At 41.9% G+C, this 18,900-nt stretch overlaps 1 protein-coding gene across 13 annotated transcripts in view; it reads left to right on the top strand.

The window, feature by feature from the left end:
- The window catches only part of LOC118882312 (dynamin binding protein), a 141,605-nt gene that overhangs the window by 74,740 nt on the left and 47,965 nt on the right, over positions 1 to 18,900 (top strand). For 11 of the 13 annotated variants that reach the window (XR_005016757.1, XM_036827848.1, XM_036827842.1 and 8 more), the window contains 2 exons: positions 14,581 to 14,774; positions 15,630 to 15,729. Coding sequence is in view for 12 of the 13 variants with exons in the window: in XM_036827848.1 (XP_036683743.1) it covers positions 14,581 to 14,774; positions 15,630 to 15,729 (294 nt within the window). In the remaining variant the exon portion in view is untranslated. Of the gene's footprint in view, positions 1 to 112; positions 202 to 10,256; positions 10,267 to 14,580; positions 14,775 to 15,629; positions 15,730 to 18,900 lie in introns of those variants that run through there. The other 2 variants (XM_036827851.1, XM_036827853.1) reach the window with 2 other exon arrangements.

Consider the following 18,900-nt stretch of genomic DNA (forward strand, 5'->3'; position numbering starts at 1 on the left):
AGCAAGGAGAAAATTCCCGGTTGGGGAAAGCCTGTGAGCAAAGATGCAGAGTTGTGGTGACAAAGAGGAACACAGTGTGGGGAAGAACTAGCGTATTGAAATCTTACACACCAGCTGGGAGTTTGGACCAGAACCTGAGGAAGAAGTCAGAGCTGGACCTGCACGTGGTGATTCACCCTCTGAGACGTGATCACTGACACTGTGAGTGGATGACTTCTCTGAGGATGGGAATGGCTGGGGAGAGCACAAGCGTCTGAGAACTGGGCTTAGGGGACGCCCACAGCGTGGGACAGGAGGAGGAGAGATGGGCAGGAACACTAGGGGAGGGCAGAAGAAAACCGGAGGGCGTAGCGTAGGAGAGAATGGCCAACACTTTCAGATGCCAGAGGGAAGTCAAGGCTGATGCTGTGGATTTGTTGAGGAGGGTATCGGTTGACTGAAAAGGCAGTATTACTGGAATATGGTGATGACGCAGAGTTACTTGCAAAGGATTTAGATGGGGGAGGGAGGTCATAGAGGGAGGGCATGAAGACCACTCTTTCAAGACCTTTCATAGAAAGAATCAAAGAGGTGTGACTGTGGCTGAGGGAGGCACAGAGTTGAACAAAGTTTTCGTGTATTTACTTTTTAAAATCAGGTGTCAGTGCTTGTTTGAAGATAGATGGGTAGGTAGGAAGCAAAGAAGAGGGAATGAGAAAATATGTGGAGGCAAAAGGAAATAAATGAAGGGCCCTATTTTGTCAAGAGTTGGGAGATAATCGAAACTTTAGAGAAAGTAAGGCGGTGCTGCCTACTGGGATCATGTGTGGTAGTCTCAGTAAGATAGACTGTCTGCTTTCTCCACAAGCTGTTACCTACATTATTTTTATGTAATGTTTCATCAACGATAAAGGAATATTGCTCTGGGGAGATCCCAGGTCTCTGTAAAAACAAAAAGATAACCAGGAAAGGCAAGAAATTGAGGTAGGATAGGAAGAGGCAGTATTCTAGGGCATTGTCATTCCTGCGGACCTGAGGATGTTGAAGGGGGGCAGTGGGGGGGGGGGGGGGGAATACAAGCAGCTAACTTTCAGTGCCACAGCAGGCCCAGCCTTCAAAGGAATGTTGGGCTGGGAGCTCAGAAACTTGACACTCCCTCCCTAACACCACAGGGTTTTCCAATTTGATATTTCCTGAGAAACCAGAATGTGCCCGAACTGTGTAAACATCAGGCTGTCAAGTCACAGGAGTGTGACAGTGCAATGCAAGTCATTTCTGGTGGGAAGATACACATTTGTGTACATGGCCGCACAGCAGGGAGCAGGGCTAGATTCTAGATCACGGACCTCATTCCATGGTGTCAAGAAAACCCTTCAAATCATAAGCTGAGAGGAGGCAAACAGATGAAATATATTGCATTTCGTTGAATCTAAAACACCATCTATTGTAAGACACTGAATAATTTATGTAGCATTAGAAAGAAAGAAGAGGGAATTCCCCAGTGGTCCAGTGGTTAGGACTCAGTGCTTTCACTGCCAAGGGCCCGAGTTCAATCCCTGGTCTGTGGTTGGGGAACTAAGATCCCACAAGACGAGTGACATGGCCAAAAATGAAAAAAAACCTTTTTTTTAAATAAAAATAAATAAATAAAATTTTAAAAATTAAAAGAAAGACTTCTAATTAGAAGACGTCATTTTTTTAAACTAGTTCCTTTTTTAAAATAATTAATTAATTAATTTTTATTTTTGGCTGCCCTGGGTCTTAGTTGCAGCACGTGGGCTTCTTAGTTGTGGCACACGGGATCTTTGTTGTGGCATGCAGGATTTTTACTTGCAGCATGTGGGCCCTTAGTTGCGTCATGCGGGCTCTTAGTTGCGGCATGCATGCAGGATCTAGTTCCCCAAACAGGGATAGAACCCCGGCCCCCTGCATTGGGAGTGTGGAGTCTTATCCACTGGACCACCAGGGAAGTCCCTGGAAGACTTTAATTAACATGCTATTGATTGGAAAACCCATCTCCATTTCTGAAATGTTAAAATATGAAGAAGTGTGCATCTTAGCATCTACTGAAATATGGAGATGTTTCCACTTACCATTGACCTCACAGCAATACTTAGACAAAAATTATTGTAGAATTCCTCTAGTCCTTTCCTCAGTGATTTGGAGATATGGAATTCAGTTTCCTCTGCTCTCCACCCTCCGCCCCTCAGGGAAAGATTGAAACCTTATTTACCCCAGTGTCATAGGTGTGGCAGCTAAGTAGTTAAGACAAACAAAAGTTAGGATATTTAATGATTTTTTAAAATCTTTGCATAGTGTTTATCATCACAGTCATGCAGAGCAATGTGTAGGGCACTCTAAATAATAATAATAATTGGTGCCTTCTCTTAAGTGCTGGTTGCTGTGCTACCTATTGTAGATTAGGTACAGATTAGGTATGCAGAAAAGTTCAGTAGACTCTAATCTCCATGATGGCAGTGAAGGTGGTGTTTCCAGACCCTTACATAGCGTATAGTAGGTACTCAATGAATATTTGTTATCCAGTGAAATATTCTATTTGAGGGCACAGAACATGTACATCAAAAGATAAATAGTAAGTATTATTTTGTATTGTTACTCAAGAAATAAAGTTTAGAGAAAAGAGTAATCCAAGGACTAGAGAAGCCTTCATCTAACTGGGCTAAAAGGACAGTAGGTAAGCAGAAAAGCACAGAGACCAACTGGGCTTGTTATGTTCAAGGAATAATAAGGAAACAACTACTTAAAATATGTTGTGCTATGTTCCGTAATAGCGCAGGCCTCGGGGAGAGGAAGTGACTAACTGCCCAGGTTAGTCACTAAGTGACACTCCTTGTGGAGCTAGTTAGAGACTAGTGTAGTTATACCAAACCAAGAGGAGTAAGTGAAGTAACAGAGTAGGAAAGTACATAAGATTTTAGAGCCTAGAAGTAACCAAAGAGGCTCAACTGCTGTGTTATACACACCTGGAAACAACAGCCCAGAGAGGTTGTGTAACATGTCAGGTAAGATGGGGGCAGGGCTAGATCCCGGATCTTCTGACTTGTAGTCTGAGTACCTTAATTCACTGAGCCTGCTGCTCTCTCAAGATCTAGAAGCAGCTCCACATATGTCCCTAGAAATGGAAGCCAGGGGAGATATAGGGGAACAGAGTGAGTATTGGGATGCCGAGAGCTCATTGAAGCCTGTACAGCATGAATGACTGGGGTCCCGGGGAAAACCCAATTTATGTTCCCTCATATTGAGGTTTTGTTTTTTTCCCCAGATTTCAGCTAGAAAATAAGATAGTACTAACTGATATCCTAGGTTTAATCAGATTTTACCATAAAAATATTGGATCACACTTGGAAAGAATCCTTATTTTGAAAGACTGGGTTCACCCTTTTAAATTAATGTAACCAAAATACGTAATGCTTAAGTTCATTCTATTTTGTATTATTGTTTTGTTTCATGAATTTATGTCTAAGACCACCTGGTTTCACCCCACTTGGTTTGCTGTTCCTGAGCACCAGACAGATGAAATGACTTGCCTGAGACGGAAGAAAGCTTTAGAGGGCTTTTCAGCTTTCTATACTTTGCCCCATCTCCTAGCAGTCTGCTTGGTAGCTCTCTATTCAATATTTTCATATTTTTTTGTAATTAAAACTTTGAACAGGATTATAACTCAGATCAACTGGTTTTTGTTTTGTTTTGTACACAGTTCTAAAAGATACATAAAATGTGAGAATAAGTGGAAGGAATAAAAGTAAACTAATAGAAGCTGAAGAAAGTCTGGTTTTCTAGAGTAGGATAGAAAAATAACCAGAGGGTCCTGTTAATGAGCAAAATTTGAGACATCACTGTAATGTTATTATCAAAAATGGAAATACAGTGCAGGAAACAGCCACACTCATATCAAAAAACCATGCAGCCCAGAACCGGCCTTGACATTTGATGGAAAGCACCGGCTTGAGATGCTAGTTTTGAATAGTTATTAGCTGCGTGGTCTCAGGCAAGTCATTTCATTGCTTTTTGCTGTCATTTATAAAATGAGAGTAATAATACCTTCCTTCAAGAGACCTGGTAAATAAAACGTCAGATGTGTGTCTGAAAATAAAGTTTTCATGTAAAGTTTTGTTGGCTGATTATAATCAAAATTTGCTTATTAAACAGTGATGGTTTATTTCTAATTATTATTTTACAAAAACTATCTCTGCCTTCTTGATTATTTCACTTCTGCTGCCTAAAGATTCAACAATAATAATAACCTCATAGTTTTAAACACCCTAACAGCACACCTTTCTAGGATTTGGTGAGCGTTCAAAAATGGTGTTTCAGAGGATCTAGTGTTAACTTCGCTATCCTGGCAGCATAAGAAGTTGCAGACTCTTGTACTCTGGGCACTTGACTCTTGTTTGCTCTTCTTTTAAAGGCCTGGGTAGGCCCTGGTAGAAGAAGGGGGAAATGGGAAGCTTTGAGCTAGTTTTCCCCGAGGTGGAAACCCTCCCAGTAGGGATTGTGCTGGATGGAGGCTACTTGCCAAAATAGGCAAGGCAGTCACTGAGCAAGAGGCACAGGGAAAGTTTTTTCAGTTACTTTTGCGATTTAGGACCAAAATATAACAGATTCTTCCCTGAAGTCTGGTGATCCGGGAAGAGTCTGCTATGAGTCCTGCAGAACAGCCAGGGACCACAGTGCTGAAAGTTTAACGTTGAGCAGGATAAACTTTCTCCAAATACAAGTAACATAGGTGCTGAAGGAAAAGAAGTGGTGGGGCTGCGTGGGCCGGCTGGAGTGATGTGGTCACATGGAAAACCAGGACTTAATGATCCTCCTACTTGGCCTGGTGGGAATATGAACAAATTTACAAAGATTGCTTCCCCTCAGTTTTCTAGACAGATTGCTAAGCAGGTCGGGTTTTTTTGGCTTTTCTTATTAGACTAGCAAATTGTTATTTCAAGTGTTTTATTACCCATTTTCTTCAGCAATTTGAAGGGATTAGGTCAGGAAAGAAATCTCGGATTATAAAAAAGCGAGGAAAGAATTTGAAAGGGATTTAACAGGGTAATTGAGAGAGGACTGAGTAGTAGAGTATTCTTGTTGTATAGCAAATGTTCTTTTTTCCACCTTATTATTCTTTGTCATATCAATATTATATGTTCACTAGAGAAAAACTAGAAAATACAGTAAGTTGAAAAGAAAAGAAAAAAATCAGAATTTTGTCACCTTCAAGACTTTTTCATTTTCAAATATGTGCATTGAAAATATTTTTCCCTTTTTAACAAAATTGCAATTCTTTCACAGACTCTTTTGTAACCTTTTCCCATTTAACAACACACATGAGACAATGTTCTGTATTAATGAATATAAACCTGTATCTCAATGGCTGTAATAGTATTCTATTATGCAGATACACAATAATTTATTTAACAGGCCCCTTTTGGGAGAAATTTTGGTGGTTTCTAAATTTTCTTTATGCACTGATAAACATCCCTTCACTTGCACATAATTTCTGCCATAAATTGTCTGGAATACTATTGAATATTTACTGTGTATGACACTGCTAGATTTGATCTGTGTGGGGGATTATTTACATTATACTGAGCAGGGTTGTACAGCTATAATGATGTGAACATATGTATATGTGATTAAATACATAATTGTTCCCAGTCTTAATGGTGGGTGACCTGTGGCTATACAGAGGTTAAATGTGCTTTAAAATCACATCATTTTATCATTAGCTACCAGGTGGTCACCAAAACCCACAAGTAGATTTCCGGGTCACAATTCCCAAGATTTGCCTGCCTGGAAAAAGCACTAGAGGCAGAGTAGCAATTGCAGGCTCTGGAGCCAGTGTGGGCTCACATCTTCCACATACTGGGCCAGTTACTGAATTTCTCTTCATTCATCAGTAGTGAGATGGAGACGATAGTAGGATCGTGATGATTAAATAAGCCAGTATTTGTAAAGTGCCTGAACAATGCTTGACACATAGAGTAAGTGCCATATAAATATGTGGTAAAATTTAAGGTTAAAAAGAGCTTCATTCGATGGTGGAGGGAAGCAACAACCCGGGAGTTAGGCACCATCCAGTAAAGCCTCAGGAGTCAATGGTGCCATCCTAGTAGCAGTGGGATGGCTCTTTACCAAAAGTTCTTCTCTCAGATTGCTTAAAATTTCACCAGTAGAGATGAATCTTGGCTAGCATGACAGTTTGTCTTGAAGTACTGGCAATACATTAATAGATTCTTGTGAGATTAAAAAGTACTGATTCAGCTCAAGTCCCCATTGATCCTTCTATCCCAAATCCCAGTTCCCTCTCTGAGGCAAAACTCTCTGACAAGTTTAGTGTAATCTCTTCCCAGACCTTTTTCTGTGCACTTACATATTATATGTGTGTATATGGAAATATGTAGAGGTTTTTGCATGTTTTCTCCCTTTTTTTCTCTCTCCTCCTCCTCTTCCACCTTCCTTTTTTAAACAAAAATGGCATGTTGTTAGGCAACTTTGTTTTCCTCACTTTCTTTTAAAATGTAAATGTTTGTGAGCTGTGAGCATGGCTCCCAATTCCAGTGAATTACTCTGTGCTGTTCTTGCTGTCCTGGGACCAGCCAGGTAAGATCTGCATTCTGATGGCTTTAGGGTAAGGTACCTAGAGTAGCAAGACCCGGGGGAAAGTGAGGCCTGTGCCTGGCCAGGGAGAGGGACTGCCTGCCGAATGAGAGGTCCTAAGGGCAGAAAAGTAGACAAATGCTGCCCCCTTTACATCTTTGCCTCTTATCATAAGACTGCTTCCGTGAAAAGAGTATCCAAAAAAACACAACATGTAGCAAGGGGTAGGAAAAATAGATAAAACTCATGATTAAAAACTCCTGAAGTGGGCTTCCATGGTGGCGCAGTGGTTAAGAATCCGCCTGCCAATGCAGGGGACACGGGTTCGAGCCCTGGTCTGGGAAGATCCCACGTGCCGCGGAGTAACTAAGCCCGTGCGCCACAACTACTGAGCCTGCGCTCTAGAGCCCACGAGCCACAACTACTGAGCCCGCGTGCCACAACTGCTGAAGCCCATGCGCCTAGAGCCCGTGCTCTGCAACAAGAGAAGTCACCACAATGAGAAGCCCGTGCACTGCAACGAAGAGTGAGCCCCTGCTCACTGCCACTAGAGAAAGGCCGCACACAGCAGCAAAGACCCAACGCAGCCAAAAATAAATAAAATAAATACCTAAAAAAAAAATACCTTAAAAAAAAAAAAACAACTCCTGAAGTGGAGTTGTGGCTGTTTTAGGACTAGGAAAGGAAAGCTAATAGGGAAAAGACGTTGAGTCTGAGCAGAGCTGGGCCAGCTCTTCTGCATCTCAGTCCAGGAAGTGGAGGATTCCAGCTCCGTCCTTTAGGACAGGCCCTGTTGTGATAGCCTGGAGGACTCAGGACGATTCATATGTAAATATGGGAAAGCCTGGGGGAAATGCCTACCCTATTCAAAGGATTTTAGGGGGTTGTGGAGCATTCCAGAGCTCTGGGAAGATTCTACTCTGCCTGCCAGCCCTTCCACCCGTGGGAACATTTGCACCAGAATTTTGGCGCTGCAGGTACGTTCCGGGGTTGCTGGAGCCCTCACAAAAGCAGGTAGAACAGTTAGCCGCCTCATTCAAGTGCCGCTTGGGACCTCGCCGGGGTTCAAAGATTTTCCCCAGCAAAGACGGAGCCAGCTTTCAGAGGCAAGGGAAAAGTGAGCGGCTTTTCTCTTTAACTCTGCTTTGGAATGTGGTTGGTAGAGTTGCGGGAAGCTGCAGGTTAACTGAATCGCTTCCTAGGAACACTGAGGTATGAGCCTGGGACCGTGCACTAACCTGAGGGGGTGCACTAACCTGAGGATATCTTGAGGAGTGGAATCGGGACTTTGCGGGGGAGGGGATGGGGTGGGACAAAAGAAAAAAAACAACCCATCCCTAATTGCTTTATCACAGTAGTAAGTTTGTGCAGTCAGCCCCAGCTCCTTAACGCCTCCAGGGCTGCCCTAGGAAGAAAGTAGGGCTAGTCTGCCACTTTTATTGTTAGGCTGGTACTGGGCCTCAGTTTCCTCCATGTGCTTCCGCATCCCCAGATTTTATTGTTCTTATAGAAAAGTGGAATTTTATGGTATCTGAACCATTTCTCCTCGGTGCATTTTACCTTAACCTGGTAAAGGTGGCATTTTCTGGCCCGTTGTGGGAGAACTAACTTGTGTTGAGTAATTACCTTGTTTAATTTGCTCAACAGTTCTGCAAAACAGGTATTATTATCCTCATTGTACGTATGAGGACGTTGAGGCCCAGAGGTGAAAATGGACTTTCTCAGGGTTCCCCAGTTAAAGAGTGGGGGAGTGCGGGATTCAAAGGCTTTCAGGATGGCGGCTCCCTCTCTCACTTTGGTGTCCCAGATAGTAAAATTTTCGATCATTGTTTTTCCCTTAGGGTATATTTGGAATAATGGAAAAACAATTTTACATTTGCAGCTATTTCAAGCCAGGTATTCCTAGTTTGATTTAATCCTTGAGTATTAATTCATGTGTGTGTGGAGCCTGGAGGTCACCTGCATCTTCAGAAGCACCTAGCATTTTGTTAAAACTGCAGATCCACCCAGATTTGCTGAATCAATCTCAGGGGTGGTGACCAGGAAACTACAATTTAGCAAAAACACCCCACAGGGATTTTTGATGGAGCTAAACTGTTTTCCTTTTTGTTTTTTAAAGTCTGTTCCAGAGTTTATAAATCCACCTGCAGGGGAAAAAATGGCATGCTGATATTTTAGAAGAATTGTTACCATTTCTTTTTCTCTTTTTAAATATAAATAAAAATCTAATTGAGTCTCTTAGGTTGTAGGTTGCTGACTTCTAATTGATGAGTGCTTGCTGGTATTTTATGCTTTCAAGTATTATAATTAATAGAACTTTGATTCCTGAGAGATAATAGTTTCCGGGGAATTTTTAAGATTTGAAACAAATAGGCCCTGACCTTTTAAAATTGAGATTCCAGGCTGGAGAGGCAGAACGGTGCAGGATTAAGTGGATTTAAATACAGGATTTGGATTTAAATATATTTAGATTCAAATTCCAGAACTGCCATTTACTCACTACATAGGCTGGGACAAGTTGGTCAGTCTCTCAAAGCCTAGGTTTTCTTATCTGTTAAATGGGAATAAGAATACTACTTCAGAGTTTTGATGTGAATATTAAATGAGTTCAGGGACATAACATGTAAAGCGCCTGGCACGTGGTAGGAATTCAGTGAGTGTTCTCCCTTTCCAGAGCTTTTTAGTCCTGTGGTTAAGGTGAATTTCTCTTCTCAACTTACTGCTTCTGAAACCGTATTTGGGACTGAAATTCTATAGCTTTGAAATCACGAAGAAAATTTAAAATAAGGCCATTGAAAATCAATTTTTTGTACACTACAATTAATTTAATCATAATTTACTTAATTTCTGATGAAATAAGAGTTATGCTTGAAATTTTGTCATTCTACCAAAAAAAAGAAAGAAATTTTCTAATTATGTCTTTTTAAGTTTTATTTTGAATAATATCAAATTTATAGAAAATTGCAGTGGTACACAGATCCTCCTTTATTCACATTTGCCAGTATTTAACATTATGCCATATTTTTGTTTTCATTTTCTCTCGTTCACTTTCTCCCTCTCTCTACACACACACACACACACACACACACTTTTTTTTCTTTACTGTTTGAGACTAGGTTGCATATATCATGCCCCTTAGTAAGTGCCAGTGTGTAATATGGATATTTTCATACATGACCACAATAGATCTGCCATTTCAGGAATTTTTTTTATTTAAAAAAATTTTTTAATACAATTTTTAAAGGTTACTTTCTATTTACAGTTATTCGAAAATATTGGCTATATTCTCCGTGTTGTGCAGTACATCCTTGAGCCTGTCCTATACCCAGCAGTTTGTGCCTCCCACTCCCCCACCCCGCCCACACTGGTAACCACTAGTTTGTTCTCTATATCTGTGAGTCTGCTTCTTTTTTGTTATATTCACTAGTTTTTTGTATTGTTTAGATTCCACATATAAGGGACTTCCCTGGCAGTCCAGTGGTTAAGACTCGGAGATTCCAATGCAGGGGGCACAGGTTCAATCCCTGGTCAGGGAGCTAAGCTCCCATGTGCCGCATGGAGTGGCCAAAAAAAAAGATTCCACATATAAATGATATTATACAATATTTGTCTTTGTCTGACTTATTTCACTTTGCATGATGCCCTCCAAGTCCATCAGTGTTGCTGCAAATGGCAAAGGTTTGTTCTTTTTTTATTGAGTAGTATTCCATTGTGTGTGTGTATATGTATGCACACCACATCTTCTTTATCCATTTATCTGTTGATGGACACTTAGGTTGCTTCCATGTCTTGGCTATTGTAAATAATGCTGCTATGAGCACTGGGGTGCATATATCTTTTTGAATTAGTGTTTTTGTTTTTTTCAGATATATACCCAGGAGTGGAATTGGTGGGTCATATGGTAGTTCTATTTTTAGTTTTTTGAGAAACTTCCATACCGTTTTCCACAGTGGCTGCACCAGTTTACATTCCCACCAACAGTGTAGGAGGGTTCCCTTTTCTCCACATCCTTGCCAACATTTGTTATTTGTGTTCTTTTTGATCATAGCCATTCTGACAGGTATGAGTTAACATCTCATTGTGGTTTTGATTTGCATTTCCCTGTGATTAGTGATGTTAAGCATCTTTTCATATGCCTGTTGGCCGTCTGCATTTCCTCTTTGGAAAAATGTCTATTCAGTTCTTCTGCCCATTTTGAAATAGCGTTTTTGGTTTTGTTTTTTTTTAATATTTATTTATTTATTTGGTTGCACTGGGTCTTAGTTTTGGCAGGCGGGCTCCTTAGCTGTGGCACGCGAACTCTTTGTTGTGGCATGCATGTGGGATCTAGTTCCCTGACCAGGGATCAAACCCCGGGCCCCCTGAATTGGGAGCGCAGAGTCTTCTCCACTGCACCATCAGGGAAGTCCTGCGTTGTTTGTTTTTTTGATGTTGAGTTGTATGAACTGTTTATATATGTTGGATATTAATCCCTTATCGGTCATATCATTTGCAAATATTTTCTCCTTTCAGTAGGTTGTCTTTTCATTTTGTCAGTGATTTCCTTTGCTGTGTGAAAGCTTTTAAGTTTAATTAGGTCCCGTTTATTTTTGCTTTTATTTCCTTTACTTTAGGAGATGGATCCAAAAAAATTTTGCTGAGATTTATGTCAAAGAGTGTTCTGCCTGTGTTTTCCTCTAAGAGTTTTATAGTATCTGGTCTTACATTTAGGTCTTTAATCCATCTTGAGTTATTTTTGTATATGGTGTTAGAGAATGTTCAAATTTCATTCTTCTACATGTAGCTGTCCATTTCAGGAAATTTTTAATTGGTTTAATCATACACCCAATCTATAATCTATATTCCAATTTCGTCAGCTTGTCCTATTAATGTCCTTTGTAGCAATTTTTTCCCCAGATCAGGATTCAGTTCAGGATCACACATTGCATTTATTTGTCATCTCTTCAGTTATCTTTTCTTCCTTCTTTCTTTTTTTTTTTTTTTTAATAAATTTATTTATTTATTATTTTTGGCTGTGTTGGGTCTTTGTTGCCACGTGCGGGCTTTCTCTAGTTGTGGCGAGCTGGGGCTACTCTTCGTTGTGGTGCGCAGGCTTCTCATTGTGGTGGTTTCTCTTGTTGCGGAGCACGGGCTCTAGCCATGCGGGCTTCAGTAGTTGTGGCTCACAGGCTCTAGAGCACGGGCTCTAGAGCACAGGCTCAGTAGTTGTGGTGCATGGGCTTAGTTGCTCCGTGGCATGCGGGATCTTCCCGGACCAGGGCTCGAACCCGTGTCCCCTGCATTGGCAGGCGGATTCTTAACCACTGCGCCACCAGGGAAGCCCCTCTTCCTTCTTTCTTTCTTCCTTTTTTTTTTTTTTTCTGGCTGCGCTGTGTGCATGTGGGATCTTAGTTCCCCAACCAGGGATGGAATCCACACCCCCTGCAGTGAAAGCTTGGAGTCTTAACCACTGGACCACCAGGGAAGTCCTTCAGTTACCTTTAATTGGGAATTGCTCCTCAGGCTTCCTCTGTCTTTTATGACATGACATTTTGAAGGATGCAAACCCCTAGGTTTGTCTGATGTTTCCTCAAGATTCATTTCAGATTATGCATTTTTGACTGGAATTCTATATAGGGATATTGTGTTATTTATAGACATGACATTTGGAAGTGCATGATGTCTATTTGTCCCTAATTGGTCGTGTTAATTTTGATTACTAGGTTATGGTGTAACCCATTTCTCCACTCTAGAGTCACTTTTTCATTTTTGTAATAAATAATTTATAATAACTAGTTCAAAACTATGTAGATATCCTGATCATCATCAAAACCCTACCACCAACACCAGAATCATTCACTGATGGTTTGTGCCTGAACCAAATTTTATTCCGATGATTGCAAAATACTGATTTTTCTAATTCCATTGTTCTATATTTATTAGCTGACATTCTACCATAAGAAAGAGCTTTCTCTTCTCCCCCATTTATTTATATACTTATATACTATCAATAAGAGCTCGTGGATTCTTATTTTAGTCAATGGATTACAATGCTTTGCTGTGCTTAGTTATCTTGATACTCAAATTGTACAGATTTGGCCAGTGGGAGCTACTTCAAGTTGGCTCCATGCCCTTTCCACATGAAGAATTCTGGTTCCTTTTACTGAAGAGTGGTTTTTAGAAACCAGAATCTGGGTTACACTTTTTAAACATTGGAATTCCTAAATTCTTAGAGAAGGAGCAGTGGGGAAGGTTTTTGGAGACTAAAATCTGCTGTGAAAGCCTAGTTTTCCTTAAGTAGTTTGAACACTTGTGTTTTTGCTTCTTAGATCTGGGTAAAAATATTCTTGTAATCATACTCAGACTTGCTAGTATGTTTACTTACCAAATTTGTCATTTTTTAAGGTGGATCTTAAGGAATTTGAAATAAACAGCAGAGATTGCTTCACTGTTGAAATTTTCTCAGTTGTTTATTTTAGCATTTAACATTCATTTTAAATGAACAAATACCATCTCATCTTATGTATAAGATAATAGTTCTCTCCTTATATGTATCTAAGTAACAGGTATTTGTAAAAGCTAATGACAAAATATTGTCATTATGTAAAAGCTAATGGCAAATATAAATATTTGTTTTCATTCATAGATCATGTGGTGTGGTTCTATAGAGGTTTTTTTCATTGAAAATACTATTAAAGAACTTCCTACTTATAGGACATTTGTATCTTCCAGGACATTTGAAGTAACAAAACTTGCCTGTGAGTCTTTTTTTTTTTTTTAATTTTTTTATTTATTATTTATTTATTATTTTTATTTTTGGCTGTGTTGGGTCTTCGTTTCTGTGTGAGGGCTTTCTCCAGTTGCGGCGAGTGGGGGCCACTCTTCATCACGGTGCGCGGGCCTCTCACTATCGCAGCCTCTCTTGTTGTGGAGCAGAGGCTCCAGACGCTCAGGCTCAGTAGTTGTGGCTCACGGGCCCAGTTGCTCCGCGGCATGAGGGATCTTCCCAGACCAGGGCTCGAACCCGTGTCCCCTGCATTGGCAGGCAGATTCTCAACCACTGCGCCACCAGGGAAGCCCCCGCCTGTGAGTCTTCATTAATGTTTTGATAGGGAGAATCTAAACAATTTTTATGTATTTTATTACATGCTAATATTAATCCACCATCACAGTAACTGGAATAAGGTGGGCCCTACAATCACCCAGATCTCAGACAGATAATTCCTACCTAATTTTTGTCTTTCCCTTAGTTGGTATTATTATGTTCCCCATAATATTCTTTTTAATGTGCTGTATCAGTATTTGTAACTTCCAGCTTGGTATTTCTGCTGCTAAGTTCATGAAACGGGTTTTATACCTAACTAAGTGAAAGCAGTTCTTTTTATTTATTTATTTATTTATGGCTGCGTTGGGTCTTCGTTGCTGCGCGCGGGCTTTCTCTAGTTGTGGCAAGCAGGGGCTACTCTTCATTGCAGTGTGCGAGCTTCTCATTGTGGTGGCTTCTCTTGTTGTGGCGCGCAGGCTTCAGTAGTTGTGGCGCGCGGGCTCAATAGTTGTGGTGCGCGGGCTCTAGAGCACAGGCTCAGTAGTTGTGGTGCACAGGCTTAGTTGCTCCGCAGCATGTGGGACCTTCCTGGACCAGGGCTCGAACCTGTGTCCTCTGCATTGGCCGGCAGATTCTTAAACAAGCAGTTCTTTTTAAGAACAGCACCTCTTTCAACCTCTTTCCCAAGGAGGTTGTGGACACTGATTTGTCCTCATAAAATGGGCCAGCTACTTGTTTTTTGGAAAGATTCTAGAAATGGTATCGCAGATAGGAGAAGTTCTTTCTGCAGGGATGGCTTTCTAAGCTCTTCATCTTCATGATTAGAACTGACTTGAGGATCATATTTCCTGATGGTTGACAATTGCGAGGCCTTTGGTTCTCAAAGAATGTGTTCTTTTCAACTGAAACTATTGCAGAGGCCTGCTTTTACACCCAGAGCTACTGACCAGTTCTCTTTTCCTTTCTAGAAATGACACTCCTCTCCTCCCAGTCTTCAGCACTAGTGGCCCCTTCTGGATCTGTGTCCACTGAAAGCCCAGAGCAGAGGATGCTGGAGAAGAGAGCCAAGGTGATAGAGGAACTTCTTCAGACGGAGAGAGACTACATTCGGGATCTGGAAATGTGTATCGAGCGGATCATGGTACCCCTGCAGCAGGCTCAGGTGGGAACTGTGGGAGAAAGTTAGCTTTGCCTTGAACGTGGTTCTCCAAGCCTGATGCATTAGGGTATGGGAGCTTTCACCACAAAGATTTATTGGGTTTGAAATAAAATTTATTGGGTTTGCTGCTCTTAATTCAAGGCCCCCGGTTTACGTATGTCATCAACTTAAGCCTTCACCATCCTGTCACTTATCAAGTCCATTATTAACTTATTAACTTAAGTTACTGCAATAATTCCTAGGACATTTCCTGTTTCTGTGGCTCCTGAAAACAGTTCCAGTGAGTCTGGGATTGTCACTTTACTGGGAGGCTGTACAATAATATAATGAAGTCTGGGGATGGTGGGTTACCTGGATGTAGCACCTGATTGTATAAGGTTTATTCCAGAAAGTCTTACTAATATGTGTATGCTAGACACTCTTTTAGATGCCGAAGATAGGGAAAAAACATTAATGGTATCCCAGGGATTTACAATCCTATTGCTTGTTACTTGACCACTTGGGCTCAGCTTGAGTGTGGACTTCTGGAGCAGTCACTCACAGAACTTCTCTAGGAAGTGGACGGTGCCATCCGATTTTGGGTACTGGGTGGAATTTGCGTCCCAGTACAATTATAGAAATTCGTTCTACGGTCATTTTACTATGGTAGTGGGGGAGGGGGGAGCAGAAAGTAGTTGGATCAAGGACAGATGGTGACACTAAAGGCGATGTTAGATGTTCCCATTCTGGAAACTTCTTGAGAGTGAGTGAAGATAACCTTGAGCAGTTTTTGTATCATCCTTGAAGAGATGTTCCTAATGTGAATGATATGCCATTAATTTTATTTCTATGCATCTTTGTTTTGTTTTCCTTTCTCAGATACCAAACATTGATTTTGAGGGACTTTTTGGAAATATGCAGATGGTGATTAAGGTCTCAAAGCAATTATTGGCTGATCTGGAAATCAGCGATGCCGTAGGTATGAGCCCCTACCATTGTTTCAGAAGTAGGTTTTTTTGTTTGTTTGTTTGTTTGTTTAACTTCATAGGTAGGAGGCAGGGGGAGAAGGGCCCAGCTGGTACTGAGTAGTTTTGCTAGGAAAATTCAGTGTTAGTTACTTAGTTCCAAGGTTATTTAGCTCCCTGCTTCTCCTTTTATATAGCTTGAGGTGATAGAGGTTGCTTGCAATAGAAGAAATTTTTGTTGTCACATGATATGATGTTTTTCAGACAGACAGTTGCAGCCTATTAGTGGGTTATGAGATCAGTTTAGAACCCAGTAACACAGTGGGTTTATCTTACAGCTAAGGAACCAGTCACACTTAGATAAACCTCAGTATTATAGCAGGCTGCTGACAGATGCGTCCAACTTTGTTCAGGAAGAAGACATTGTTATTCTGGTCAGGAACAAACCTGCCGTCTGTCCAGGAAGGAGAATCTGTCTCTATCTTCCAAGGCTTTCTGTTTATATAAACATCCTTGGAAATCTAATCTGGGACAAGAGCTGTCCCAAGTCATGTAGAAATGCCGTGGAGAATTGATCTTCAAAAAGTTGCATTTCTTGGGAATTCCCTGGCAGTCCAGTGGTTAGGACTCAAAGCTTCCACATCAGGGGGCCTGGGTTCGATCGCTGGTCAGGGAACTAAGAATCCCGCAAGCCATGTGGCCAAAAAAAAAAGGGTGCCTTTCTTTATTTATAGTCTTATTAATAAAAAAAAAAAACTACTGAACGGTCTCTAAACAAAATTAGCACCCAATATATATTTTTCCAATAAAATAAAATAGAAAATATCAGAATGTACTATAAATAATAACTACAGTTTTATTTATTTTATTTTTTTGGCTGTGTTGGGTCTTCGGTTCGTGCGAGGGCTTTCTCCAGTTGCGGCAAGTGGGGGCCACTCTTCATCGCGGTGCGGGGACCGCTCTTCATCGCGGTGCGCGGGCCTGCGGGCCTTTCACTATCGCGGCCCCTCCCGTTGCGGGGCACAGGCTCCAGACGCGCAGGCTCAGTAGTTGTGGCTCACGGGCCCAGCTGCTCCGTGGCATGTGGGATCTTCCCAGACCAGGGCTCGAACCCGTGTCCCCTGCATTAGCAGGCAGATTCTCAACCACTGCGCCACCAGGGAAGCCCATAACTACAGTTTTTTGAAACTTTTTTCCAATTCTTTGTATATGTATACTGAGTCACGATTTTTTTTAAATTAATTAATTAATTTATTTTATTTTTGGCTGCGTTGAGTCTTCGTTGCTGCACGCGGGCTTTCTCTAGTTGCGGCAAGCCGGGGCTACTCTTCGTTGCAGTGCGCAGGCTTCTCATTGCGGTCGCTTCTCTTGTTGTGGAGCACAGGCTCTAGGCTCGTGAGCTTCAGTAGTTGTGGCATGCGGGCTCAGCAGTTGTGGCTTGCAGGCTCTAAAGTGCAGGCTCTGTAGTTGTGGTGCACGGGCTTAGTTGCTCCACGACACGTGGGATCTTCCCAGATCAGGGCTCGAACCCGTGTCCCCTGCATTGGCAGGCGGATTCTCAACCACTGCGCCATCAGGGAAGCCCTGAGTCATGATTTTAAATGTATTTATTCATGTGGATCATTGTCAAAATGTCTGAAGAACTATTATCTATTTCTTATAAACAAGGGAATTGTGTTAGTTACCTATTGCTGTGTAACAAATTATACTAAAATTTAGTGCCTTAAAACTAGAAACATGTTAGGTCACTTTCCTGTGGTTCAGCAATCTGGGAGTGGCTTAGCTAGGTGATTCTGGCTCAGGGTCTCTCATGAGGTTAGAGTCAAGCTGTTATCTGGGCTGCTGTCATCTGGGGCTTAATCAATGATCCAGTTCCAAAAGCTCACTCAGCTCATCAAGCCTCGGTTCCTTGTCATATGAGCCTCTTCACCATCTTCATGACCTCAGGACATGGCAGCTGGCTTTCCTCAAAGTGAGTGATCCAAAAGGAAGAGGAAGCTCAAGATGGGAGCCAGTGTCTTCTTTTTTTTTTTAATTTATTTTTATTTTTGGCTGCGTTGGGTCTTCATTGCTGTGCGCGGGCTTTCTCTAGTTGCGGCGAGCGGGGGCTACTCTTCGTTGGGGTGCGTGGGCTTTTCATTGCAGTGGCTTCTTTTGTTGCAGAGCATGGGCTGTAGGAACACGGGCTTCAGTAGTTGTGGCACGTGGGGTCAGTAGTTGTGGCTCGTGGGCTCTAGAGCGTAGGGTCAGTAGTTGTGGCTCACGGGCTTAGTTGCTCCCCAGCATGTGGGATCTTCCTGGACCAGGGCTCGAACCCATGTCCCGTGCATTGGCAGGAGAATTTTTAACCACTGCGCCACCAGGGAAGTCCCCCCAGTGTCTTCTGTAACCTGATCTCAGATACTACATACCATCACTTCTGCCATATTCTGTTGGTCATACAGACCAGCTCTGGTGCCTTGTGGGAGGGGACATCCTATCACTTTGCTATTTTATTGGAATCATAGTGACAAGATGCTACCACAGTTCTAGCCATTCCACTACACACATCACAACATCTAGCAGAAGGAAAAATTGACCCTGCGTCGTTTAAGAGTAAGCAGCCTTTCCAGAGCCCCCTCACCAGAATTCCCTTTGTTTCTCATTGGCCAAAACTGGGTCACATGCATATGCCTACACAGATCACTAGAGAGGGGAGTAGGCTCATGATGTTGACTTAGGCTAGGTGGTGTTGACCTGACTCACCTGGGAGAGAAATGGACATAAGAACAGTCAGGGCTCTGCCCTCCTGCAGGAATGGCTGTGGGATGTTAGGTGATGGTGCAACTTTGTTAACGTTTCTCCAGTGTTTATTGTACTCCACACACCCTTTCAAGGTATGTCAAGCTTTATCACACTTGTTGCCTACAACAACCCTATGAGGTTTAGCTGCTATTAATCTTACTTTACAGATAGGAAACTGAGACTTACAGCGGGAAGTAATTTGCCCAGGGTCACATGGCTAGTACTTGATGGGGACTGACATTCAGACTCAGGTCTTTTCTGTCATCTCTGCATATGCTGTTAAATTCTGTACAGAACAGCTGCAAGAGAAACTGAAGCCTGGGGTCCTGCTCTCAGTTTAATTGGAGAGGTCAGAGGTCAGGGAGGTTGAAGAAGGAGAAGCACACATTGTTTAGAGGTAG

This window comes from Balaenoptera musculus, chromosome 16 (assembly GCF_009873245.2).
Source record: "Balaenoptera musculus isolate JJ_BM4_2016_0621 chromosome 16, mBalMus1.pri.v3, whole genome shotgun sequence".
NCBI classification, from domain to species: Eukaryota; Metazoa; Chordata; class Mammalia; order Artiodactyla; family Balaenopteridae; genus Balaenoptera; species Balaenoptera musculus.